Source organism: Arabidopsis thaliana, chromosome 5 (genome assembly GCF_000001735.4).
Source record: "Arabidopsis thaliana chromosome 5, partial sequence".
Taxonomy (NCBI): Eukaryota; Viridiplantae; Streptophyta; class Magnoliopsida; order Brassicales; family Brassicaceae; genus Arabidopsis; species Arabidopsis thaliana.
Genome location: NC_003076.8, coordinates 14,901,480 through 14,916,206, shown reverse-complemented (window position 1 = coordinate 14,916,206; position 14,727 = coordinate 14,901,480). Strand labels below are relative to the sequence as shown.

General features: G+C 31.5%; 3 protein-coding genes across 4 annotated transcripts; all 3 read right to left on the bottom strand.

Moving 5' to 3' along the window:
• Positions 1 to 1,757: 1,757 nt before the first annotated feature.
• AT5G37540 (Eukaryotic aspartyl protease family protein) lies at positions 1,758 to 3,548 on the bottom strand. The gene has a single exon (NM_123113.3). It carries the CDS (start codon positions 3,343 to 3,345, stop codon positions 2,017 to 2,019), a length of 1,329 nt encoding a protein of 442 aa, NP_568551.1. The 5' UTR covers positions 3,346 to 3,548; the 3' UTR covers positions 1,758 to 2,016.
• Positions 3,549 to 6,940: 3,392 nt separating this feature from the next.
• On the bottom strand, positions 6,941 to 9,765 carry AT5G37530 (NAD(P)-binding Rossmann-fold superfamily protein). 2 transcript variants are annotated; one of them, NM_001085205.2, is made up of 11 exons: positions 9,611 to 9,765; positions 9,450 to 9,496; positions 9,238 to 9,328; positions 9,000 to 9,147; positions 8,627 to 8,839; positions 8,392 to 8,526; positions 8,165 to 8,299; positions 7,862 to 8,077; positions 7,535 to 7,659; positions 7,400 to 7,457; positions 6,941 to 7,297 (listed from the first exon to the last, which is right to left on the bottom strand). In NM_001085205.2, the coding sequence occupies exons 1-11, from the start codon at positions 9,700 to 9,702 to the stop codon at positions 7,187 to 7,189; spliced, it is 1,371 nt and encodes a 456-aa protein (NP_001078674.1). In that variant the 5' UTR covers positions 9,703 to 9,765; the 3' UTR covers positions 6,941 to 7,186. The 2 variants fall into 2 exon arrangements, with proteins under 2 accessions (NP_001078674.1, NP_198569.2); NM_123112.3 differs by having other exon boundaries at positions 6,956 to 7,297; positions 9,238 to 9,331; positions 9,611 to 9,751.
• A 2,230-nt stretch (positions 9,766 to 11,995) lies between these two features.
• Positions 11,996 to 13,537, bottom strand: AT5G37520 (NEP-interacting protein, putative (DUF239); the record flags this gene model as incomplete). Its single annotated transcript, NM_123111.1, has 3 exons — positions 11,996 to 12,349; positions 12,636 to 12,779; positions 13,436 to 13,537. 3 exons carry the CDS (start codon positions 13,535 to 13,537, stop codon positions 11,996 to 11,998), a joined length of 600 nt encoding a protein of 199 aa, NP_198568.1.
• Between the last annotated feature and the right edge of the window lie 1,190 nt (positions 13,538 to 14,727).

Below are 14,727 nucleotides of genomic sequence, written 5' to 3'. Positions count from 1 at the left end.
TGAATGAACAAAATTGCAAATGATATTTAACATTTACACCCAAAAATATATATAGCAATGATGCATGAAATGAATAAAACAATCGTGATACGAATAAGGTCATTGTCAGGAATAAAGGAGAATAAGAAATCCAAAGTGAGTTGAGTTCGGCGAAAGACTTGGAACTAAGCTGTCGGCTACTCCCCCAAAATCTATCCAGCTCATCTTTTGGGCCCCCATTTTTTACCCTTTTCATTCAAATTCTGCTTTTCTTTTTCAAAATTTCAAAACAATAAACGTAAGTTTTTTTTTCAACTGAGCTTTACCTCGAATTCACTATATAACGTTATGATTTAGTTTTGACAGAGGTAAATAGTGACAAGTAAAATTTAATATTTGGTAGTTGTTGAAGGTTGTTTCTACAAAACAAACTTACTTTCGTATTTTTAAACTATGTAAAACAATCTCAAGAAACTTATAAGCTGAGACTCAGAGGTTTTATTTTTTTGAGTGATGAGGATTTGAGAAACTTGTAGATTTGAACATTTATCAAAGTGGTAGCTTACAAAAATTCAGTGTTGGGAATTAACACTAAATTCTTAAACTATTGTATCTTGTTTTGTTTTGTTTTATTTTGGTAAGCTTTTAGTTTTTGTCAAGATTGCATATGAAATAGTTTTTGTCAAGATTGCATATGAAATTACTAAAAAAAGTGAGAGATTTTCGTATAGAATGTTAAAATAAATCACATATATATAGTTTATCTTAGACCGATCAACAATTAATTTAAAAATCTCACAAATTTTTTTGCGATTTGTTTTTTTTCGTGTTTGGTTAAGAAAAAGAAGGAATGTTTTATAAACGACTCTTACTAATTTTATTAATAAAATCTTCAAAGCCTGGACTGAATTAATGAAAAAAGTACATAGCTAATTAATGTTATCTCTATCAAACATGTTGATTCATGGGAAAGAAAAAGAGAGAAGCCTAGCTAAGGCCGATTACTTTAGATTTACTTTTTAATGACAACAAAATATGACGTTGCCGACTTGCCGTATCTCAGTGGTAATTGATTACCAGTGTTCTGCTCGATTTCATCATCATGTGTCATTGTCTTCATTTGCATCATGTGTTTTTGTTGGCCTCAGTCATTGCCTCTCTCCCTAAATCGGTCACTTGTATCTATCTATCATCTTTAAATTCTCATAAATACGACCACTTTCTATCATCTTATGTGTTATCTATTTTCAATTTCGGTTTGTCTTATTAGTTATTAGGAAATACTGACACTACAATAGACCACGACTCAAGCAATAACATTCTTGTTTGTCTTTCCATTTGATCTTTTGAAGTTTTATTTTCGACAAGAAAATCTAATCGTAAGTGAGTTTAGATATTTTACGGCCGAAACCAATGGACAAATGTGTTTTTTTAGAAAAACATAGATGCATAAAAATAAAAATAAAAGAAATAATAACATAGATAAATTTTCAATGTATTTAATGATAAATTGTTTTTAACCACACCTAATATTGAAAATCCGCAAAAAAAAAGTTAACAAAAATAAGCACACAACCAAAAAGAAAAAGAAAAATTATACACAATAAACATATTCGAAAAAATTGCGTAGTGGTTTTGATTAAAACTTTATGATTTGTTGTTATCCATTTTCTTGATTTACTTTTTATTTTTGTCAACGTTATTAATTTTCTTTGTATATGAGTAAATTGTTTTATAAGTAGTTAAACAATGAAAATATTACACAAAAAAAAAACAATTAAAACTTGGACAATTTTGTTGATAACAAGTTATATTAACCATTTAATATACAAGCTTTTAATTATCATAGTACAAACATTTATACATAGTTCCAGAGCCTAATAAAGATTGAGAAGTTTGCTTCAGACAGTTGTCCTTCTACGGGACCCACAAAAATCCCAGATTTCCTATACACCATTCGATCAAACATCCAACGATCATCATAATGAGATACAACTCAAAACTAATACGCACGACCGTAGAAGAATATTCACCTACTCACGGCAATAATCTACACTCAGCTTTACTAAAACCAACTCTCCTATTGGTCACATCAAACTCAACCCAAAGATTTTGCTGATGAACGTTCCCGATTATATTACTAGCTGCACCAAGCATGCTTGACCGTCCGATTCCAACACAGTGAATCCCACCTCCTACGTTAACCAAAAGGCTTTGTTTCTCAACGAGTATCTCAACACCTCTCCCAAACTCAAACACAAGATCGCCTATCAACCGTCCGATCTCCATCGAATGGTTACCATCAAAACACATGTCAGCTGTCGAACCGTACACGTAACCTTTCTTTAATCTTGATCCCACAAGCCTCACTATTTCTTCTTTGACTTTATCATACGCCACGTCGACTAAGTGAGTAAATTCAGAACCCGAATCAACCATGGTTTGACCCGACCCACCTGCATCGGGTCTAAAAACAGAACCGGGTATGTTGAGTCTCTTTTGTCCGATTCTGATACCTTGTAATGGTACAGTGTAAGCTAAAGGGTCTAGATTCGGCATGCGTTGACTTTGAGGAAAAGTCAAAAGAGAAACGTATTTGAAACCACGAGAATTCGGGTTATCTCCGAGGTAAAACGAGCCGGTTGAGGCTAAACCGGGACGGTTTGACCGGGTTGGGATACAGTAAGAGAATTTAGAAATCTTTGCTTGTGAGATAAAAGAAAGACGACCAAGATTCATTCCCAAAATACCCTTCTCGTCAGTTGACTCTTTAGCACAACCAAGAATCAAAGGAGGGGTAGTTTGGGAATTTGAGAAAGTGAATTTTTCTTTAACGAGATTGCCCTCGGCGAAGGTTCCATCAGCGTAGAAGTAAGAGTAGTGACAGAGACGGTTCGAGTCACAAGACGTGGGAAGGGTAAAATCGGGAATTCTAGGTTTACAAAGAGGATGAGAGCAAGGTAGGTCGGAGAACGATGAAGATAAAGAAGGATCAAACGACGTCGTTGGAGGAGGAAGTGGTTTCTTGATTTTCTTGGGATGGCATTGGATCCATGAGAGTTGGCTTCCGGTGTCAAGAACTAGCTCTTGTGACTGAGATGGTGTTCCTATGGGAAGAGAGAGGATTAGAGCCATTGAGTATTTGATGTTTGATCGGAAAGTGTACGGAGACGACGGCGGAGATGGGTTCCGGCGAGAAAGGAGGGAGGTTTTGAAGGAGGAGGAGTTTGTGGTTGGAGTGAGACGAAGAGATGTGAGAGGAAAGTGGAGAGAAAGAGACGAAGACCATGAGAGAGAAACTGAGTAGCAGAAGAAGAAGAAGATATAGAGAAGTTTTAAGAAGAGAGGTTTTGAAATGGTAGACATTTTTTTTTGTGAGTGAGAGTGAGTGAGGAGAGAGATAGATTATGGGAGAGTGGTTTATATATAGACATCCACACGCGTACGAATATTATAAGAAGAAAAAAGATAAGAGAAATTGAGGGAGATTGTGCAACTAAATTAAAGTGGTTAGCTTCGTATGATTTTTGTAATTTTATCGTCTGTTTTGTATAATATATGGTTTTAAGATAGTCTTTGTGTCGGTTGGTAATGCATGGATAAGGCTAGGAAATATAACTAAGTTTTTGCTTCTACGTATTTTTTAGTTTTTGTATGGGTTTGGACTAATTATTGGATGATTAGGTGTCAATTTAGAGGTTTCAGCTGAACGACCTAGGTCTTTTTAATATGAACTCAATGACCTATTATTCAGAATATTAAAAGATCTTTCTAGTATACTAGTAAGTCTAGATTAATAAAGTAAATGGCTTCGTTGATACTCAAATTTTGTATCCGCTCGATTGAATTCGTTTACGGTGTGTTTCTACAAAAGTAAAGATTCATGCATCCGGAAAAAAAATAAAAGATTGATTGTTTATAACATTCATTTAGATTTCAAAAACATTCTTTGATCTCCTGGTTAATTGGTAAACAAACGAACAATCCATATTTAGCAATCATATACGTTAATTAATCTAAAACTGATGTACTTACAAGTTACGTTGAGTGGTTTTTGTGTTGCTTCTTTTTCACGTTCATTTTGATATAGTACAAAATAATATATCGTTGTTGATGAACAAAAGAATGGCCCATGAAGCAGTTGACACGTAGTCAAAGGTGTTAAAGAGAAGACGACAGAGATACTGAGAGTGATAGAAAGCGAAATTCCGGAACGCGTTTTCTCTTCGATTTCAGACAAAATGGTCTTCGGTTTTTAGACTTTGGTTTGGTGAAATTTATATTTTATATTGATATATTTGGTAATTGATTTTTGTTCATACTGTTCAAGAGTCAATATTACATGTAGTTTCCACAACTTTCACGTAATGGCTAAGAAGAACATTGATTTTATGGAAAGTCCTACTGGCTTGCACCTTAAACCGTCAATAGAAAAAATTATATAGTTGTAGAATACAAACCAATCAAGAAAATCAATAAAAATGGCAAATTTATTCATATTTTATATTGGAAAAAAGCACCATTAATATATCAAACGAAGAGAAATGTTTGGTTAGGTGGAGAGGAACACAAATATATTCTTTTTAAAAAGTATATACGTTAACTTAATTTTTTTTAAAAATATTTTGTAGAATTATTTTTTCCCTTTTCTTATATAAACTATTCAAAATGTTTATAACCACCAAATTACAATCATTATTCATTTGTTAGTTGTTTAAAAAGTGACTTTATCTAGAAATGATCTATCAAACAATTTTAGTCCATTATTTAGTCTTAATAGTCCATATGATCTTAATCGAAATGTTCAGATTCGTTAGCATTAATTACATTTTCATCTCCTCTACAAATTTTTTGAATAAAAGAGTTCAATTCCTTTTCTTTTTTTTGTTGCAAATGATATATTAAAAACATCGTTGACAACAAAAAGTTAATCGAACTAAAAATAATAAATATAAAGTAGAATCTCAATATTATATTTGTGATAGGACGTTGATAGGTTAATCGGTGTATTAGTTAGCTATTCAAATAATAATAAAAGTTTTTAAAGTTATAATTTCCAGCGCAACAAAAAAAAGAAAAACTAATTAATCCTACTGATTTTGACTCGAAAACATTATAGATCTAGAGACCCATAACCAATATGAGTATAACCTCTTGGCTAATAAGAAAAAGAAAGAAAGAAAACTATTAATTTATTCAATCATGTAGATAGAGGAGAATATATTACGCGTTGGTGTAAACGTTTGTTGATGCAATTATCTGGCTCAAGGCTCAAACTTGTTTTTCTATTCGCAAAGATTTTGGATACTTTGGAATATATATATATATATATATATATTTTACCTACATGCATCAAATCAATGCCATAGTTGAATTTTTTTTTTTCCTGGTATAAGAATCAGCTATTATTAATATTTTAATTTAGCTATGATATAACTAAAAAACGAAAGTGTCTATTTTTAATGATTTTATAACTAAGCTAAGCACAAAACCTTACAATAAGTCCTAAAATTAATGTTTGCATGATACAAAGAAAAAATGTGGTATTTTGCCTTATTTGCAAAGTCTGTGGTCCAAAAATTCCAAAATTATATATCTGTTTTATTAATAACTTTTAAAATTTTAAAATTAAAATTAAATAAAAGTTCTTCAATCGTCGGAGTATTCATCTAATCTCCTATGTAAAATCATATTATTGAAGCTAGAAAATTTCTATGAATCTGAAATCATAACAAAACTTGCCCATACAATGATACAAAATAAATATCATCTACTTCCATTCATGAGTTCAAGAGCTTCTACAGAATATTGGTACTATTTAGAAATATATACTTTGTATACGCATGCCTATATTTGAGAAGATCATTTTCCGCCGGATGACATAAACTGGTGTACACAAAAGATATTCATTTGCAAGTGACGTTGACAACATGACATAAAGTCATCGACTTATTTGGATCACTAAAATAAATGCATGCAACGTCATCAAAATGAAACTGTGATGTTACAAATATACAATAAGTAATGTAATAAAAGAGGAGTAATACTCAACATCGAGTAAGTGAGGAAAAAATACAGTATAATGATCTCTCGAAAACAAAACTGTGAAGAGGAAAAAAATGAATTCCCGACAGGGACTTGTGCATTTGATCGTGAACTTTTGACACATTCACGTTTTTAATTTGTATACTTTAGATCTTTAAAATTGGAGTGTCGTTGTTTTATCCAACACGAAGCCGTGCAATTATTAAATTTTGTAACCTGGTTTATTTACAAATATCTTCATGGCAGTTATACGTTGGGTCTCTTTTGAGTTAATTCTATTTATGATTGTCATATTTGGGATTTTGTTAGTGGTTATACTCAATAACAAATGTTGAACTGAAACATCTGTTACGTGGCTTGCATGATTGGTGAACCAAAAAAAATTAGTTCAAGATACTTTTTTTTTGGCTAAATCTAAATTTCTAAAAAAAGAGTTTACATTAATTAGTTCAAGAGAAAGTGACAAGAATCCGATATGCGATTTGTTTACATTAATTTAATACGATACATTTGGGCTTAACATCCGCTTTTAACCTAAAACCAATTCGCAATAGATGTAATGGTTCTAAAACTTTATATACTACTTGATAATTTCTCCAATTTCCGATGTTGGACATTTTTTATTAAGACCCTTCCTCACGTTCATGCATCACTAGCTTTGAAACGTGAGCATATGTGGGAATAACATTTACAAGATGGGCCAACGAAAAAGATAGATTCAAGTTGAACATAGACTTCCAACCTACAATCAACTGACAGAAGTGGCTCTAAACTTTTATATAATACTTGATAATTTCTTCAACTTCCAATTTGATACTTTTTTATTAACACATTAGAAATTTCAAATGAGATAGTAGTAGTATAAGTATTTTGTTTTTCTTCAAACCCACATAGATAGATTAAAAAGAAATAGTATTCTTAAGGTTTTGTATGTTTTAGTTTTCAAAATTTATAACATGTAAACGCACATATGTTTTCAGTTTCATCAACAAAAAAGTAGTGAAATTTCTCTATAATAAACTCGACACACTGTTGTTACTAATTGATAAAAACAAAATTTTTGCTAATCAAATGAGAAAATAATACATTAAGATGAGTAATTTTGTAAGTCATGAATGGGTTCTTCAAGCCTGTGTGATTGATGTTCAGTTCAACGGGTTCTCTAGCCGTAGAAATCAAGCTCTGCCTTCTTCAGTACGCATGAAACTCTTTCAAAGAACTCTGTTTCACTTTCCTTCACTTCCTCAAGAGTCTTAGTCTCATGTTCATCCGCCTATAACAACATACATCATATCTCAAATTGTGACAAAACCAGATCAAAGTGATAAAGGTCATGTAACGGTTTCAAGCTTATTATCATTGAGCAAAACCAAACCTCTTTGAACTTCAAAAGAACCAAGTTTGAGACTGTTGCTGGCTTTTTTGCATCCCATCTGATTATTCATAACTTCCCATTATATTTTTTTGTCAGATTTCCATTGAGCTTAGTAAAAGGAGTGAATCAACATACCTTACGAGCATCAACTCATTCATGGCTCGCCACATCCCTCTGCCAACATCTTTTGCAGTCTCATCTCTAGCACTTCGTCCGTGCCACAACTCTTTCACTATGTACATCACTTCCTCAACATCCACCTACAGAAAACAAAAGGAGATACAAACTTTTAATCATTTTCAGGAATTGGACAAAAGTTTAGAGGAGTTCTCAAGAAGCTGCTATTAACTTCACAAGTAGTTTCAAGTGTCTCATATAACTCAGATACCATCTCTTTTTTCTATTAGTCTTTTTCTTAACAAGTTCTAGCAACTATATTATCAGTGAGACCAATCTGAATACCTCGACTTCAGCAGATGTGCCATAAACTGTCTCCTCATGCTCAATAAGGCGTTGATGAAGCAATCGGTAATGATCCAAATCTAGATTCACTATAGGCTCCATCTGAACTTGCACACCTGCAAGTTGTGTTATAACATAGGAGGCCATAATTTGTCCAAATATAGCCGGGATGGTTCCGAGAACAGGAATTATCCGAACACGAAAGCCAGGAACAACCTGTAATCACACACAAGCTATAAGATCAATGACTAATGTAAATATTGGAAGTAAATATTCAGTGTTTCAAGAACTAAAATTAGTTACTTGATAATCTAAAGGATTCTCGTCTTCTCCATTTGTCCCCTCAAAGGGAAGCAGCTTTGCTTTTGGTTTTTCCAGGGAAAATACAACAGGAATGCCTCCTTCAATGCCGTGTTTTCTCCTCAATCTGTGTCTTACCTGAAAAATCCAGAATGATATAGGAGATTAAAAGTGAGTGTACTAATACCTTAAGATGGTATTTCAATAGAGGAAAGAGTTAGAAGTGTTACAGATCGAGATAACGGGTCAATTGTTGACTCTCTTATATCAGCCACTCTGATTCTTGTTGGGTCAGCTCTAGCCCCAGCACCAGTTGCACTCAGAACTTTCAAACCCCTCTTAACACATGCAGCCAAAAGTCCCACCTAACATTATATTTGAAATGAGGCAATTATATCAGTGTGCTATAACCTTAAGCATTATTGGAAATAGACGGATCAATTCGCGTCTGCAAAGAAAGGGTACCTTTGTATCGATGTTGTCAATGCAGTCCAGAACGAAATCTGGCTTGCCTGAAAGAATTTCTTCTTCAGATGATGAGTCATACAGCATCACCTTGGCTTCTATATGGCATTCAGGAAAGATTGAAGAGAAATGCTTCTTGAGACACATAGCTTTCGGAATACCAACATCTGCTCGTGTTGCAACAGCGTGTCGATTTAATGATGATAGTGACACCTTCTCATGTATTTAAGAATAAGTTCATGAATATATATGTAAAGGGGAAAGAAACAAAGTTCTCTTGGAAGAACACAAGTGGATCATGCAAATATCTCTAAAACAGACCTTAAATCTGTGTAATGAAGAGAAAAGTGAAGCCAAATAGAACCAATGATACCTGATCAAAGTCAACAAGGAGAAGCTTGCCAACACCTGACCTCAAGAGCATAGATGCAGCATGACTCCCTACACCTCCAAGTCCAATAACCACAACATATGATCCAGTTACTTTATGCTGCGATTCAAGACCGAAAAACTGTATATTCCTAAAGAGATATAAATCAACATAAACCATTTAGTATCAACATAGCACCAAGTCCTCAGAAACAACAATTTCATTGCTAATTAAAAGGTACCTGGTTAAATGTTCAGAAACAATTTCATCTTTCAAAAGATCTTGACCATTTGCTACAGTATCTGGTCTTGTTTCAGATTCAATACCATTTCCTGCTGTTAACATAGGTATTAAAACAAAAAAAAAAAACAGATTTTTATGAAGAAACAAAGAACACTAATTTTTTCATCAAAGGGGAAAAAAACAAAACTTGCATTGCAAAATGACAAGTACCTAAGAAATTAGTTTCTGGGTTTTCATTAAGCTGCTTCAATGAACTCCTGCCATGGATAAAAGCTCGAGTCAGCTTTCAACTATTTCGAAGCTACTTAGGATTTAGAAGTTCTATAACAATGAAATTGAGAGTCTAGAGATGATATAAAAAGGGTTTTTGCCTGGAGAGAAGTTTAAGGAGAGCGACGGTGGAGATGGATCCGATAAGAGCTCCGGCTCCGACGAGACTTAGATACTTTGATTTCTCCTCCATTACCGTTTGATTTCTCTTTCCGACCAAAAAGACACAATCGAATTTTAAGGTTTAACGAATGTGTGTAGGGTTTATTTATTAAACATCAGTGTTTAACAAACTACTTATCATTTAAAACCTCGTATTTTTGTGTTTCTTGATTTTAAGTCCCTAATCTTTAAATTTATCAATAAAACTCTTACCTAAGAATTACTTCTCTCTTTTTTTATTTTTTTCTTGTCTATATTTGAGAAACATGAGACGAACTTTTTAACGCTCAAGAGAATAATTAACAAGATAACTTGATCTTGTAAACTCATTTAGCATTTTTTTTTTTTTTTTAAACCGGGAAGTAAATCAACAAGAATCAAATTTTAAATTCTTCAAAAGCAGTGGTCTTGTTTACCTAGCATTATGCCTCGATCGTTTAACACTTACAATAATTGTTAGGTTTACGCGTTTGGATATTCGGGTCGATTTAATTTCGTTTTGTTTCTCTCGATTTTAGTTTAAAATATGTATGTCGAAAAAAGCCAATTCGGTTCTGCTTCTTTCAATTTTAGTTTCAGATCAATATAGATATCTAAAAAAACTTTTATGATCCGGTTCTTTTGGTTATGTTTAAGATCTATTGGAGTATTATTTATTTTTATGTATTTCGGGTATTTTGGTAAACTCATTTAGCATTGATTTTTTTACTGGAAAGTAAATTTAAAAAAATTTAAAAGCAGTGGTTTGTTTACTTGATAGCATTGCGCAACTTTTTGTCTTTTTCCACTTTCTTATAAGTTGATCGCTTAACATCTACAATAATTGTTACGTTTGGACATCTAGATATTAAGGTCGATTTAATTTGGCTTTGATTCTTACGAATTTAGTTTGTAATATGCATATGTATAAAAAAAAATGGTTAGGTTTTGCGTCTTTCGATTTTAGTTTAAGATCTATATAGGTATCGAAAATATCGGTTTGGTTTTGGGTTCAGCTCCGGTTCTTTCGTTCTTGAGTTTATGATCTATTAAAAAATATATATATATATATATATATATTTGTATATATATTTATATTTTAGGGTGTTTTGATATTTTCAAATATTTACGGTCTAAATAACTAATATTTTTGGATATATAATTGTAGTTCAATATTCAAAATATTTTGGGTTGCTTCCGATATTTTTGGTTCTAGAGTTAAGAATCCATTCGAGTATTTAAAATTTTGGTTTGATTCTTCTCGGTTCAATTTCAATTTAGTATTTTCAGTTTGATCTCGATTTGGTACTTTCAGCTTGGTTAATTAATATGCCCAAAAATAATACCTACTATCAAGAAAGCTTAGTGTTCTAGTGAGAATAACTGAGTTGATGACATTTTGTCAATAGGGTATAGTAAGTTGCCTAGGCCGGTAAGCGAGTGCTTGGAAGTGGTGGTGGCGAGAAAACTCATTTTAATGAGTATTTTTTTCCTCCGACGGTTGGTAGCTTATGGCAGAGGGCGTAATATGTGATAGAGTGCCTAAACTTGTATGTACGACGCTCAACTGCTATTAGGACATTCGAGTGTCATTGGGATCCGTACTAGGTGAGTTAGGTTTCCCGCTGAATATTTGTTTATGTGATGATTCAACATGCTTTCGAGGGCCGATTGGAAGACTATCAATTCGAAAGATTGAGGTTCCTACTTTAGGCATTTGTCAAGACCACAAAGTTCTCTAATCCGTATGTTGCTACTATGTGATTGGTGGATGTAAAATAACTTCTTTTTTTTGTGTGCACCATTAGATGTAACTAACTAACGATTATATTATTTTTTAAACTAATTTATATAATAAAAAAACTAACCTATACAATTTAAATTCAAAATCAAATTACCAACTAAATTAAATAAATTTCATTCCTACATTTAATAAACTAATTATATACTCCCTCGGTTTCATATTAGTTATAGTTTAAGTTTTATACACATATATTAAGAAATCATAAAAATCTTATTTAATCTACCTCTTTTCTATAAAAAAATATCATTTATTATAACCAATTCAACCAATAAAATATATATATATGATTAAGTATAATTGGTTAAAAAATTTTAAATACATTTATTATTTGCATAAAAAGTTGAAAACAACACTTATTTTGGAAAAAAATAAAAACCCTTAAACTACATTTATATAGAAACAGAGGAAGTAATAAATAAACTAATCTATAAACAGTAATAAATAAAATAATCTATAAACAGAGAAATTTATTTTAGATGCTCAATTACATGAAGATAATTTTATTTCATTTTCAGTTTTACACAAAATTATATTCTTTCTTTTACATCTTTCCAGGACCTCCAAAATATATGATATGTCCAACCGGTAGTCCTGAATCTAAATCCTCGTATACTTTATAACTATGATTGTTATCCGAGAATGTCTCTATATTTTTTACCATCTTATCAACCTTAAAATTCTCATCAACTAAAGTTATATTACACACATGTGCATCGTCCACTGGATCTAACAATGGAAAATAACCATTTCCCATACGAGGACCCGGCAGAGATGCGCTATATACTTCTCCTCCCCACTCGACACTGTTAGCCAAACTCTGTTGAAATATGTTTGCTGGCCAAAACCCAATTTGTATTCCTCCAAACTCGAGCCACCAATTACCATTTGCTTTGTCCTTTGATCAACATCCACATCAAAGCAAAAACATATTAGCATTATTATATAATTACAAATAGAACATGTTATATATATTGATAAATACTGTTAAAACCACACATACAACTTCCAAATAAAAACAACTGTTGAGTTTTATGTTTTATGCGTGTGCTATTGATTTAATACCTATATTTATTTGTTTCTCTCTTTTTTACATACGTTCTATCAAATTTGTTTGAATAATAAGAAACATAATAACAATTTAGTAAGTTATAGAAAAAGAGGAAATGAAATAAGTAGCAAACCTTGAGTAATCCATATGTATCATATACTATTTGTGTAGAACCACGGACACCAGGAGGACCTCGAAGCCCACCAAGAGGAATATCTGAACGGACCAAAATGATTCCAGCCGGACACAAGCTGTTATAACACTGATTTTGACCTGCCTATACAAATTTTACATGTATCGTTATGTCTAGCGTATAAATATCTAATACATCGAATAATTTTACAAAATATGATGGAGTGATTTATAGTATTGTTTTTTTTTATGATAAATTACGCTACAAAATATTCATTTAGAAAACATTGTTTTTGGTTGCGTTGAACATCATTTTTGTTTGTTTCAATTGTTTGAAATATAAAAAAAAAATCAATATTTAGAATGAAATTATAAAAATAAAATATAATGTGAGGAATTTTGTTTTCTTTTGTAAAGATATATAATGTGTGTTTAATTTATCTTTTAAATTTTGAAGTAATTTAGGCAAATGATTAAATTTTATAATCATTTTACAATAGCATGTTATATAGTTAAATAAGTTTCTTGGAGCTGTCAAAAAAAAGAAAAGTTAAATAAGTTTCTTGGTATTTGAAGATATATAAGTAATAAACTTACTTTCGTATAAACATAACTTCGTGGTTGCATGTCAGTATATAAAGCCGGATTTACCTGAAATTTTAATAGATTTATGTTAATAATATTAAAACTAAGTGTAGTATATTTCTAAGTATTTATAATAAAACCAATTTATTATGATTTATATTTTTATACTTTTAGGCCGCAACTCTAATTAAACATAAAATGTTGAAACAAACTTACAGTCCATCCAGCTTGAATAAAATCGTCTCCAATCTGAACGTGCATACGAGAAGAACTAAATTGCGGAGATCTAACTTCAGGATCATGTACAGAAATAGCCATCGATACTCCACTATAGCTTTTCTTTTCTCCTCTCTTGGTTCGAGCAACTGCAAACTAGTCATCATAACCATGCATAATCAACTCTTATTTTGAATTTAATAGAATTCTATATATTGAGCAAAATAACAAAATTATATATTTTGTATCTTTTTATAAAGATGACTGCACGGAGATTTAAAAAGTTATATTTACATTTTTGAAATTAATTTGTTTCTAACAACAATAATTTAGAATTTTAAAGGTAATTAATTAAAACACACTTATATTTCTTACATAACTAAAACTTATACCATAAGAAAAAAATAGTTAAAACATCTTATAAAACATAAGGAAGGGTACTACTTACATGATGTTCGACATTATATTGATTATAAGTGAAGTTCCAAGAACCTTGGGGCTTAGATTTGTTGGAATACGAATTTAATCTCAAAAGTTTGTCTTTGGTGACTCTTTGTATGGGTATGGTACCAATGGGACACCCTACACCATTTTCCCACAAGAAACCAAATTTTTTGTCATTTATTTTTCTTGTTCTTGAATTTTTACGGGATGATATCTGATGCATCTACATTTACAAAGAATTTTGTATTAGTGATAAATAATGATCAGATTCACTTATATTCAATTTATTATATACTTTGTAGTTGAGCAAGTGATTTTTCATGGTCTGATCGTCAAACGCTGGTTGTTTGTAAAAATCCACACATTCATATGTATCTCCATGTGTAGTCTATCATCCATAAACAAAAAGTAGATTATAAAATATTTTGTAAACTTCACATATCTCTACAAAATTCAGATATATATATATATATATATATATGTATAAATCAAGGTAACGAGTGCAGCTCTAAGAAAATAAGATGAAATTAAACGGACTTTGATGATTTTAGCTGCATGTTCGTCGATGACTTTAAGTTGTTCTTCCATTTCAAATGAGGTGAAATTTTGCAATGTTTCTGCATCCACAAAATGATTATTGAAACTCGATATATCGCTGAAACATAGGATATAACCTAACAAGAAGAACAACTTTCCTGGAAAACTTAATTTCATATTCTCTAAGAAATAAGGTTGGAGTGGCAATCAAAGAGTAAAGAGAGATTTATATAATAATATCAAAATAAATGAGATAAAGAGAAATATAAATAACATTAATATTTTCTAGATACACATGATTTCTTTTTCAT